General features: G+C 41.0%; 4 protein-coding genes across 5 annotated transcripts; 1 reads left to right on the top strand and 3 right to left on the bottom strand.

Annotated features, from left to right (window-relative positions):
* Positions 1-6: 6 nt before the first annotated feature.
* Positions 7-823, bottom strand: LOC130687559 (basic salivary proline-rich protein 1-like). Its single transcript, XM_057510733.2, has 3 exons — positions 814-823; positions 248-726; positions 7-174 (listed from the first exon to the last, which is right to left on the bottom strand). Exons 1-3 carry the CDS (start codon positions 821-823, stop codon positions 7-9), a joined length of 657 nt encoding a protein of 218 aa, XP_057366716.2.
* A 616-nt stretch (positions 824-1439) lies between these two features.
* Positions 1440-6819, bottom strand: LOC130687692 (nuclear receptor subfamily 4 group A member 2-like). The gene is made up of 9 exons (XM_057510865.2): positions 6596-6819; positions 5917-6532; positions 5032-5123; positions 3857-4651; positions 3478-3786; positions 3249-3410; positions 2957-3183; positions 2715-2893; positions 1440-2619 (listed from the first exon to the last, which is right to left on the bottom strand). The coding sequence occupies exons 2-9, from the start codon at positions 6164-6166 to the stop codon at positions 2363-2365; spliced, it is 2271 nt and encodes a 756-aa protein (XP_057366848.1). The 5' UTR covers positions 6167-6532; positions 6596-6819; the 3' UTR covers positions 1440-2362.
* Positions 6820-8668: 1849 nt separating this feature from the next.
* Positions 8669-9374, bottom strand: LOC130687713 (cuticle protein 8-like). 2 transcript variants are annotated; one of them, XM_057510892.2, is made up of 4 exons: positions 9250-9374; positions 9082-9180; positions 8884-9024; positions 8669-8827 (listed from the first exon to the last, which is right to left on the bottom strand). In XM_057510892.2, exons 1-4 carry the CDS (start codon positions 9253-9255, stop codon positions 8723-8725), a joined length of 351 nt encoding a protein of 116 aa, XP_057366875.1. In that variant the 5' UTR covers positions 9256-9374; the 3' UTR covers positions 8669-8722. The 2 variants fall into 2 exon arrangements, with proteins under 2 accessions (XP_057366875.1, XP_057366874.1); XM_057510891.2 differs by having other exon boundaries at positions 9082-9195; positions 9250-9300.
* A 703-nt stretch (positions 9375-10077) lies between these two features.
* LOC130687707 (methylosome protein WDR77-like) lies at positions 10078-11019 on the top strand. Its single transcript, XM_057510884.2, has 4 exons — positions 10078-10241; positions 10304-10476; positions 10548-10824; positions 10887-11019. The coding sequence occupies exons 1-4, from the start codon at positions 10078-10080 to the stop codon at positions 11017-11019; spliced, it is 747 nt and encodes a 248-aa protein (XP_057366867.2).
* The last annotated feature ends 5 nt before the right edge of the window (positions 11020-11024 follow it).

The following is an 11024-nucleotide window of genomic DNA, read 5'->3' as shown; positions in this document are numbered from 1 at the left end:
AATATTTTATGTGAACTTTCCATTTCCATATCCATGTGGAGGTGGTTGCTGTGGAGGCATATTGCCATAATGTTGATTATGTGGTGGTGGCATATTACCATAGTTTGGAGGTGGTCCTCCCTGAGGACCCCCCATATAACCTAGGCCACCACCATTCTGCTGATTTGGTGGACCCTGCTATGATCAACAAAGGTTCTGTGTAAGCAAAATTTGTTTCTACATAAACTGAAAATGCTTAGCAGCTTACCATGTCCCAACCACTACTGTCCAAAGAATCCCCTCCACGCCCACCATTGGGTTCTTGTGAAAAATGTGGTCTCATTTGTCGAGGGTAGTCTCCATAACCTCCTTGCATCATGTTTGGAGGTGGACCCCTTGGGCCACCCATCGGACCCATGCCTCTTGGTGGTGGACCCTGAAAACGCTGTCCAGGACCAGGGGGACGTGGTGGCCCGTGAAATCCTCCATGGCCTCCAGGTGGACCTCGTTGCATTCCAAATGGTGGACGGGGACCCATTGGACCACCTCCACCAAAAGGTCTCATAGGCCCCCTCATCCCCATTGGGCCTCTAGGGCCCATTCCTGGTGGTCCTCTAGGCCCACCATAATGTTGTTGTTGGTAGGACATTGGTGGACCGAAGTCCCCATCATCAGCAAAATTCTCATCTGCATTGGGGCCAGTGTTGGAAGGGCCCTCGATGAAAAACGAATCGTTGTTTTCCGGCCCTGCATTTTGTTCAAGCAATATAAGATAATAACACAACAAGCTTTTCTTATTGAACGTAATATATAAAGACATGTTTAACTACTTACCACTATCCATTGTGGAAGGTTGAAATGCTTGAATGACTATTGAAAACAATTGTATTTAAAGAAATATTCCGGCCCGGCGCTATATCAAGTAGTCACAGCATTTTCATGACGACCATTACTAACATCAGCAACTTTGGAAGTCAGTTGGAAGACCAATCATAGATGGCGTTAGGTGAATGAAGCCGAATGCGCGCGAAATTCTGCTTAAGCTAAAGAAAAAAAATTTTTATGTTTTCAATCACCATTGTCTTAAAGTTTTCTGTTTGTTAATTTGCCGTTTTACTAACCTTACAAACCTGATTTCCTTTCACACTAAATTTGTTTGGCCGACATGTTATTTGCTGTGATTTTCACGAAAGAAATTTCGAGCAAGGATGGTTCCCAACTTTGCTCACCCCATCGTTCAATAAGAAAGTACATTTTGGAAAGGGGTCAGTTATGTATTGGCAATATTGCATTAATATTGAAATATTAACAAAGAAAAAGCCAATAGGGTCTGACTTAGACACTCGTACTCCAGTTAAACTGTGAGGGTGTTCGTTATGTTATACATGATTTTATCACATTTCAAGACATTGAGTATAAATCGTATAAAAAGTATAAATTCCACGTAGGAAAAGAGAGTATAAATATAAATTATTCCAATTTTTGGATATAAAGAGAACATTTAAAAATTGTAGGATGAAGGAACAAGTCGGAGGATATAGTACTATTTGATAGACTATTCTAGGTAACACTCATTTGTAGTTAAATGGTTGTAGGTAATATGAAGTAATATGTAAAGAGATCTCTTCATGAAAACGTCTTGATCTGGTTGGTAGCGTGAGTTGTATGCAATTAAATGTTTTGCAAACATACTCAGGTTTCGATCTAGACGATGTGTTTGGCAAAGGATGTAATAAAATATTGTTCAGGTAACATACTCTGAACGTAACACGTTAGAATATCATCAAAATGGTCTGAGCTTTTCTACTTTGGGATTATGAAATTTATAAGAATAAAGGTCTGTCGTAAAAATTTAGGGAAATATTTAAAGCTGTCGAAAAAAGACAATTCAAAAAATTGAATGGTATTAATAAGAAATAGTAAATGAAAATGACAATATGGTGAATAAAAATAGTAAATAGTGTTTTGGGTAACTGCTTTGCATTGTAGCAAAGCAGAGCCAATAACACGACGTAGTTGCAATGGTGATTTTACGAAATGGTTTAGAGGATGTGGTTGATATGAAAAGCGAATAATTTAACGATTTATGAACACAGGTTCCTTCAATCAAGGCTTGACAAGTGGTTAAGTAAAAATAAGCTTCCGAAAAAAATGTTACGTTGGTCAGTACGACCGTTTGCCTGAATGCGAATCCCACCATTTCACCAGGAAATGTTCATTGCATGCAGACAAAGATGATAAACTAATAACCTTCTAAAGACCTTAAAAGCAGCAGGTGATTCAAATGAAATAGGACGACTAGTGTCACGTAGACCCAGGAAATAAGACGTGGTCGAACCTGCCAACCTTCTCCACATGTGATGGCACTCAGCCGACACCATAATCAAAAAGGTAAGCTAGAACTGAAAATGGCTTCCAAAAGAGGAGGAGCGGGAGCCAAATCTTCCACCTTCAAATAGAAAATCCGCTGCAGACCTTGAATGCTCAGAGAACGCAGTTCGGGCAGCTTGCTCAGCAAACGAGAGAAATAGTGGGGCTTCCGTTGAGCTTCCGGGTTGTAAGTCACGTGATCTCTCAACGAAGAAATGATTTTCATTTGGAGCAGTTCCACCTTATGCGGGTCACGTAATCCATGTCTCTCTATGGAAATAATCAAATTACGTTAATAAAAATTCGAAGCGATCCTCGAATTTTATAGGACTGTAATTTCAGTCTAGACGTGGTCTATTGCTTACCAGTGATCAGCGTAAGAGACACCAAACAGGCAAACGCCGAGAGGTCGATATCCATTGAATGAAGTGAGTGGGCAAACTCGATGATGGCACCATGCCACGGTCCAAAGCTCGGTTTACATTGTGATGAATGTAATACAACTCCATTGTCAAAAATAAACTTGTCGTCACCAGGTCGGATTCTATGCACAGATTTTTTAATGAATTTTTATGTTACAGGTAATAGGAAAACCTTTCACAATTACCTGTAGGCAAACCGGATAACAAAGATTTCCAAGCATGCAGACTGAATCAAGAGCTCCTGATCCTCTTTACAGAGCTCACAAAATCCGGGAATCTTTTCTGCCCAAACTTTGATGACGTCGATGCAAGTAGTCAGTAACGCAAAGAACTGATGGATGTGATCAGCCTGAACTTCCGTAGGATGTGATGAAGAAAGTTGGTTCTTTTCATTTCCGCTTTGTTCGACATACTGTTGAACGTCAATCAAAGTTTAAAAGGGGAATAATTTTAACGATTTTGTTTAATCATCATTACCAATGAATAATCAAAGTTGGCCATGTCAGGCGAAGTGTCAAGATGAGCTCGAACAAGTGCCGTAATCAGGGAAACGGGTGGGGAATGAGGTGATTCCTGCGAGCATTTGGGCTTCGACGGCAGACGTCCTCGTCGACCTTTCAAAGAATCCGTCCTGACGACCTGAAACATATTTTTAACATTAATTCAGCAGTCCGGAAAGGGCTTCATAGTATCGATGGGTCCATACCTCTTTGACCATGCCCACAGAGAGGCATTTTTGGAAGCGACAGAACTGACAGCGATTGCGCCGCCTCTTGTCAACCGGACAGTTGCGATCAGCCAAGCAAACGTACTTGGATCCCTTCTGTACAGTCCGCTTGAAAAATCCTTTGCAGCCTTCGCATGTCCGGACTCCGTAGTGCTGGCAAGCGGCATTGTCACCGCAGACGGCGCATAGCTGCGACGGAGACTTTGATCGGACGGTCGGGTCAGAACGTCCAGCAACAGCGGAGCATCCTGGACTTGTTTTTTCCGTTGTTGCAGTTCTCTCAAAGCTCTTTACGAATTATAAATTTTTGAAAACCATTAAAAACGTGAAGAAAAAAATACGAGGAATCTGAAATTACCGTGGATGGAACAGCGAAAGAGGTTGAAGCCATAGGAGTGTTCGTCTGCAAGTTAGTATTGGCTATCGGATGCCGGGGCCCGATTGGCAAATTTAAAGGGTAAGGGCAGGTGTATCCAGACGCTGGTTCTACGTGTCTAGCAATTGGATCGTGGGTGGCCGATGCGAGTCCTTGTCGTTTTAATGATGGATGACGGACAGTATCCTCCGTGATGAGTGAACTACTGCTAGATGGTCCTGGCTGTCGTTGACGGAGGGACTGAACAGATTGGACAGCAGCTTGAAAGGCTGACATCTCCAAGATGGTAGCACTATGCGGATGGCCGAAATTGTTGGCTGTATCATCTTTCTGTTGAAACGATGCTGGTTGAAATCTAGATGGCGTATAATTGTCTTGAAAATTAGATAATGGAATGGCTGCAGCTGCCAAGGCTTCGGCGGCGTCTGTAAGTAAAGCGTTGGCATCGACATCCATCGAAAGGCAGTTATCTGAGTTGTTGGTATTGCTGGTCCCATCAGTGTGATTCATAATAAATTCATTGGCCACTTCGAAGCATTCTTGAAGACTGGTGCTTTCTGAATCGTCAAAACTGCTCTGGTGAACTGACGCTAGTGATGGCGAAGACATAACTGACGGTGCGTAAGATGATTGGATGCTCGGTGCGTGTCCCATGTTCGAGACAGGCTCTACGGTCGATGAAATCCAATCTGTTGGAGGAAATGCAGCCATGCCGTGATGTTGGTGCGGTTGTTGCATTGCATTCCGTCCAACTAATCCGCAAAGATCCGGTCGGCCCTGCAACAAGCACAGCAAAAGATTATGTTGCATATATGGTAATTCTAAAAAAAAGTAAGGCATCATTTTTTATCTACACGCGAACTATAGAAAAAGCAAATGGGGATTTCAACTGTTTTTTTTTCTCCCTCTCAAATCTTGTTACGTTATCTGTAAATTCCATCAAGCGAAGGCTAATGGTTGATAATACTGTTACGGAAGAAGCCTTTGTAAGCACAGGTGTCTGTGTATAACACAAAGTTTGTTCTGGCGTGTTTGACAAGAGTAACAAATAATCAATAATGTAATTTGCATTCTACCAGAAGTCTAGAATCACATCCGCTTCTTTCAGCGGAAGGAATTTTCATGCTAAAGTCGTATTACGAAGTTTGTTGTCTTACCTGAGTCTGAATTAACATCATTTCTTGGGCAGGTGAAGGCACGCACGCAGCGTCCCGTAGCCCCTCTGGTGTTTGGGATGCCAATTCGTGAACTAGAATATGAAAAATATTTCGTAAAAATAGGCATAAAGGTAAATCTATTTTAAGGGCTCATCTTCCATCATTTGTAAGGTGATAATCTAGCGATACGAAGCGCATGCACAAGCTTCCTATTTTATTGATTTTGAAAGAGGCCGAGGAAAGACAAATTTGGGAAACAATTGCATTACATGAACAGTGTACGTGGGAGACATGTTTGCTCTATGAATCCGGTCCTTTAACTCAGGTAATAAAAAAAACTGCGCGATGGTAAGGATCAATAAACGCGTGCGTCATTTCGTACGTCACCATCGGTCTTTGACGTCAACGTTGTGACGTCAACAAGCTCCACGGGACAAGCGATCGATAAGGTTGCAGCGCTCATACATGACACGTTCGCTCCCGACGAAGGCGTCATTAAAGTAAATCATTTAGAAAAAAGTGCCCGAGCTTGCAAAATGTTATGCAGGTCATACATTTGCAATTTGGTGTATACCAGTATAAACCATGGAGAAGCTTTTCCTACATTAAACTGTAACTTTGTAAACATGGTAAAACAAATTTAAATGTTTGTGTAACTAGTTGCGGGATCCCATAGTAACATGGTTTCTGAGTGAATCATTTTTCTAATTCCTATGGGCTATTTCTATAGACTCACGAATTGCAATGGATCTTAAAGCACAAAATTACGTTCGCGACCATAATTTGGAATTACCGAAATTTATCTTCAATTTTCTGTCACATCTTATTCATGCACAATCTAAGAAATCTCAATGCTAGCAAAAGAGGAATGAAATTTGTTTTTACCTGTAAGGGTGAGGTCCCAGTGATTTGAAAATGTAGGTGACCCAGAGAATTCGGATAGATCTGACGTCGATGATGTGGGCGTCCAATCAGCGAACGCCGGCGACCAAGTGTCTTGAATGTCTCCAAACAGGTGAGCGCCGGTTAAGTCGATAGACGGAAGACCATTCACTGCCAAATGAAGATCTAATGGACCAAATTTCTCGCCAGACAGTCCACCTTCGGCCCAATGTTCACGTCGATTGTAAAGCATGGAGAGGTGGCGGTAGCAGACGTCCGCCTGGACCAACCGTAATGGTTTTGCAGCAAAATTCCAGAGTTTTGAAATGGATTGGTCTCGTGAACTCTTGCGTTTAGACAAGTGACCCTGATCTAGCAACTAAATCTGTTGAAAACTTTTTCTACGCCTTGTGTGGTTTTAGTGTCAGCTTTAAGATGACTTGGTCCCCATGTGAGTGTTCAAGTCAGGAAAATAACACAGCAACGAAGCCCTCAGATTTGCAAAGCTGCACATCGACTGGCTACAGCTGAACGGCGACTGCTTTACCGCCCAGAATGCACGTGCATGTATATACTTTGGAGGCGTAGCCATCCGTGACGTCAATGATGACGCAGTAAACTTTGTCGTCCAATAGAAAGTCGGAGTCAGAGGCGGGCCAATGGGATAGCAGCAAATTTTCACCTCCTACACTAATGATGTCATGGGTTTCTAGGGACGAAGGAACATCGTGGCCGTAAAACCTCATCGGTGTGCCGGAAACGATGACGTCCTGAGCTCTAACTCTGACGTAGTGCTTCCCTGACGCAGTAACCCACCAGATTATTACTTTTTAATAGATACCGTTTGTGCAGGTTTCTTCCGACTGTCTGATGTGTTATCCGAAGCTCCTGTGGCAGAATACCTAATCTCTGTAAGCTTTAACAAATCATACCGGTTGCTGCTTACTTGATTTTTTTTTAATCATCTCGTCGACAAAGGAAGGATAAATGCCTAGTCAAGGAATGAACAGGCTGTCGACAATGTGTGACATAGTATCGATCGCCCGCTGGTAACACCTGATTGAATCAACAACAAAAAAAAAATGGTCCTCGAGCAGACGAATATGGTCGTCTTGCATCTGTAAGAATCACAATGCTGGCGGCAGCGTAAAACTGGAAAAAGACTAGGAATACATAAAAAATTCTCATTTGAAATTAGTTGATTAGAAAAACTGATTAAAAGATAGAAACAATACGACATATAGGTGAAAGATAGCCTCCGACCGCCTTTAAGCTCATAAGTTATAGATATCAGTCAAGCATTAAAAATGCACTGCACCGACCAGGTTTTTCCAGCCGTTTCATTTTTAAATCGAACTGCGGTTTGTAAAACTACTGCGGTACAATGCCGGGAATATGGCACGGGTTCTGGAGTTGACGCTTGGCAATCTTGGTACCTGCGATCAATATAAACATTTTGAATCGCCATCTTTGGGTTTGTTCGTCAAGCAATAAACCACAACGAGTATCTCTGGTCACCGAAACAAAAGGAATTCGAATAGGATTTTCCCAAACTAATTTGTAATGTGAATCTTATCATAGTACTCTGATACTTTATCAATAACGTGGTTTTTCGTTGTTGCATGCCTAACAGATTTACTATGCCTTGCTTCGCGGCAATCAAGTTTGGCGCCATGTGCCATTCTACAGGTTTTGTCATATCAGTGTAGTTCCGCATGTTTCAGTTTGACAATTTAGGTTTTTAAGATGCTGTGAAGATTCCATAGCCAAATAATGAAACTTCGGAGAATCAATATGAAGTTAAAAAATCCAGTAGAAAAGAAAAACAAATCGAATAGCCATCACACTTGCTTCCACCACGTTTCAACTTTAAACTAATACTGACTGATGCCACCTTCTGAGCTTTTGAAGAACCGTCTGAAATTTCATCGATCACTAAAAGGAGTTGCAAAATATCTTGACAATTAAATAATTAAATAAAACATATTGTCTTATGGGTTCAAATATTTTATCATACTTTTTCCTTCTGATTTTTAGAATTTAGGAAATGAAATGAAACGAAACACTAGCAAGATTTACATTTGCATAACATTAAAACCAAAGTACCCCGTATCAGAATTAGAATTATTCATATTTATGAACGTAACTTTTATTCAAAATTGTTTAAGGTGCCAGAGTTTGTAACTGATAACACTTTTATTCGCATTTGGATTTTGGAATCACATTGTGACAGCACTGCAGTACTACCGCGTAGCAGACGATGCTCACAGCACGTGCCGAATACCGAAGTCTTTCTTTCCGGTTTGGCTTTGGCGGTAGGTTGTGTCCAGAGCACTCCGCGGTAAGACTCCTCCAGAACAAATACCATTTGGGCAAATATGCAGGAAATTCTAACAGATCAAATAGTTGACGATGCAACTCCAGTATTGCATGAGTGTGGACGAACGTTCGATGTTATTGACATCGGATCAGGTAACAATTTCAATTGTATAAGGATAATTGTTAAATTAGTAACCATATCAAATTGAATTTTAGATGGAACTTCAATTCTGGGTTCGTCCAACATGTGCACACGATTTTGGGCGGGAATCTTGTCTGTGTACCATTCCCCTGATGCTGTAGCTGATCAAACACAATGCCAATCTAGTATGGAATTCGAAGGCGGACTTTCTTGTGCAAAATTTGTTTCTGGATCAAAGGTAATTTACAGCCCAATTGTTTTATAAATTTTATAGTTATACATTGTAAGACAAAGTAATCAATTATAGTAATTTTATTATATTTGCTACGCTACATTAAGCATTAGAAGTTAATATTGTCTATATGGACTTTGTTTAGCGGGATATTGGGCATCACCAATGTACTTCACATCAGCAACAAAGCCAGATTTTCCATTTACGTAATAAGTTACAACCTATGAATTGAATAGTTTAGTAAATTTGAATAACCTGTCCAGCATTTAGTTGTTACCTGTCGGCGGCCATCAGGTAGAAGTACTTGATATTGTCCTTTGGTGTTATCCCCTTTCCTTGTTTCCTCGTGACCAAATTCACTATAGGTATAAGGATCTTTGATATGGTATCCGTAGTTATAAGCCGGATATGCAGGAGCCTAGTGATAGAAATCTTATTATTAAAAAATCTTCCATTGTGAAAAAATAATGGTTACATAGTAATCCACATCATAATTGTAACTTGAGTAACCATTATTGGGTTGATAAGGTGGTGTTCCCATAGCAACAGCAATCAAAGTAGTTAAAATGAGGACCTGTATGCATGAAACCTCCAAATTTTTTTATTGAAGTTAAAGTGAAATGATTTACAATCACGAATTTACCTTCATGTTTAGGAGCTAATAGTGTGGGGATGTAGGCTGCTTAAAGAACAATTGCATAGTGGAAATGAAGGGCAAACCTCGGCTTATATAGAATACCTGCAGTCTGAACGTTACGCCTATCGTTTTTTTTTTTTTCCCGCTTAGTGATAAAGAATTTTGCCATCCAAAGCTTACCTTTCACCGAATGCCATTGATCTTGCACTAGATACTTACAGTGATTCTCGAATGTTATTCTTCGTAGAGAAAACTACAATAAAAGAAAGGAATCGTTTTACTAGTGACGATTGAAATGGGCGGGTTTTCTCTTAATGTTTAGGTATGAAAATGGAGAAATATGCAAAAAAGAAAGTATAGCGGTTCACGGAGCGATTGAAATATTCATTAACAGGCGGAGCGGAACAGTGGCCATTTCAAAAGTTTCCTTTTTTTTTTTTTTTTTTACTAAAACTTGCATTGCAATCGATCGTATCAAACGTACTAAACTGCACAAAGAGTCTCAGGTCTAGATGTTTTCATTGTTTACTTTCATTCGTGATTCACGCTTTGAACAGAATGTACGGTGTTCATAACGATTTAAATACCACTAGCTGCTGATACTTAGAAGGTAACCCGGATGGGGTATTCAACTGAGACCATCTTGATGTAGGGTATTTGTGAAAGGTAGCTAAGAAATGATGTGGCGATAGATAAGGAATAGTTTAACTTTCGAATTCAGGACCTTAAATTTAATTTAGCGTGTACTACCAAAATTTCACTTTTATCCTTGTGTTAATTTGTTTTATAATGAAATACTGATTATTAATTTTATTATTATTCTTTTCTTAGGTAATGGTAGGTCTGGATTCCGGTTCTGTCTCGCTTTTAAACGTTCGACCAGAATCTGGCTCGGGGATAGATATGCTTGCATCGGTCGTAGAGCACGACAACGTAGTGAGTTCACTTAGTGTCAGTCGCGACGGTACACGTGCACTGACCGGAAGCCTCGATCGCAGGTTAGCACTATTCGTTCTTTTGTGTTGTCGTCGACATTGACCGAATTTCTACAATTCCGCAGTTTGAAGGTGTGGCACACTGATTACCTTGTATGCAGTCACACCTACCGGCCGGCTCATGCCGACATGGTAGTGAGCGTGGCCATCCATCCGGAACAGAACGATGTGCTGGTCTCTTGCTCGGAGGACGGGCGTGTCATCATGTGGGATTTGCGCATGCCAAAACCGGCATTAGGTATTTTTGCTAACGATTTGCAATCAAAACTCTTAAATTTTACGTAACAAAGTTTTTTTGTTCTAATATAGGCATTCCCAGGGAACAGTTTGGAAATCGCCCTTCTTGCGTCTCGTTTGTTAACCGTTGTGGAATCAACCTCGTGATAGGTACCGTTTCAGGCCACCTGATTCATCTTGATGCTTCGTCTCCAAAATCCGCCCCTTCTTTCGAGTTGGGTGCTCATTCAAGGGCCGTACGTACTATATGCCCAGCCGGAGATGATGACAATCAGCTTTTAATAGCTACTTGTGCTGATGATCGCACCACAGTCGTTTCTTCCGTTAGTCCGGCTCATCCAAGAATTTTGTAAAGTTTAAAATCGTTTGTATTTTATTTCGATTGGATACTAACAAATTCTTGTATTGCAGACACTCTGATGAGCTTCATAGCGATGTTGTCCGTGGCCTGGCCTGGTCGCCTAAAAATGGCGATGGCCGCCGTATTTATTCCTGTGGATGGGATCGTCAGGTCATCGTCCACGACATTATTACCTCCTCTTGAATACA

The sequence above is a fragment of the Daphnia carinata genome, chromosome 4, assembly GCF_022539665.2.
Source record: "Daphnia carinata strain CSIRO-1 chromosome 4, CSIRO_AGI_Dcar_HiC_V3, whole genome shotgun sequence".
In the NCBI taxonomy this organism is placed as follows: Eukaryota; Metazoa; Arthropoda; class Branchiopoda; order Diplostraca; family Daphniidae; genus Daphnia; species Daphnia carinata.
This window is presented reverse-complemented; position numbering and strand designations above follow the sequence as displayed.

What these genes read in the sequence shown, in the direction of transcription:
- LOC130687707 (XM_057510884.2), top strand. Translation starts at nt 10,078, where the DNA reads ATGGTAGGTCTGGATTCCGGTTCTGTCTCGCTTTTAAACGTTCGACCA. An exon ending in CATGCCAAAACCGGCATTAG is followed by an intron (nt 10,477 to 10,547) that starts GTATTTTTGCTA and finishes GTTCTAATATAG; the next exon opens with GCATTCCCAGGGAACAGTTT. An exon ending in CCGGCTCATCCAAGAATTTT is followed by an intron (nt 10,825 to 10,886) that starts GTAAAGTTTAAA and finishes CTTGTATTGCAG; the next exon opens with ACACTCTGATGAGCTTCATA.
- LOC130687713 (XM_057510891.2), bottom strand. An exon ending in ATTATGATGTGGATTACTAT is followed by an intron (nt 9,025 to 9,081) that starts GTAACCATTATT and finishes TTCTATCACTAG; the next exon opens with GCTCCTGCATATCCGGCTTA. An exon ending in TACCTGATGGCCGCCGACAG is followed by an intron (nt 8,828 to 8,883) that starts GTAACAACTAAA and finishes TTCAATTCATAG; the next exon opens with GTTGTAACTTATTACGTAAA.
- LOC130687559 (XM_057510733.2), bottom strand. An exon ending in ACAGTAGTGGTTGGGACATG is followed by an intron (nt 175 to 247) that starts GTAAGCTGCTAA and finishes TGATCATAGCAG; the next exon opens with GGTCCACCAAATCAGCAGAA.
- LOC130687692 (XM_057510865.2), bottom strand. Translation starts at nt 6,166, where the DNA reads ATGCTTTACAATCGACGTGAACATTGGGCCGAAGGTGGACTGTCTGGC. An exon ending in CTGGGACCTCACCCTTACAG is followed by an intron (nt 5,124 to 5,916) that starts GTAAAAACAAAT and finishes TTCATATTCTAG; the next exon opens with TTCACGAATTGGCATCCCAA. An exon ending in CTGTGGGCATGGTCAAAGAG is followed by an intron (nt 3,411 to 3,477) that starts GTATGGACCCAT and finishes AATATGTTTCAG; the next exon opens with GTCGTCAGGACGGATTCTTT.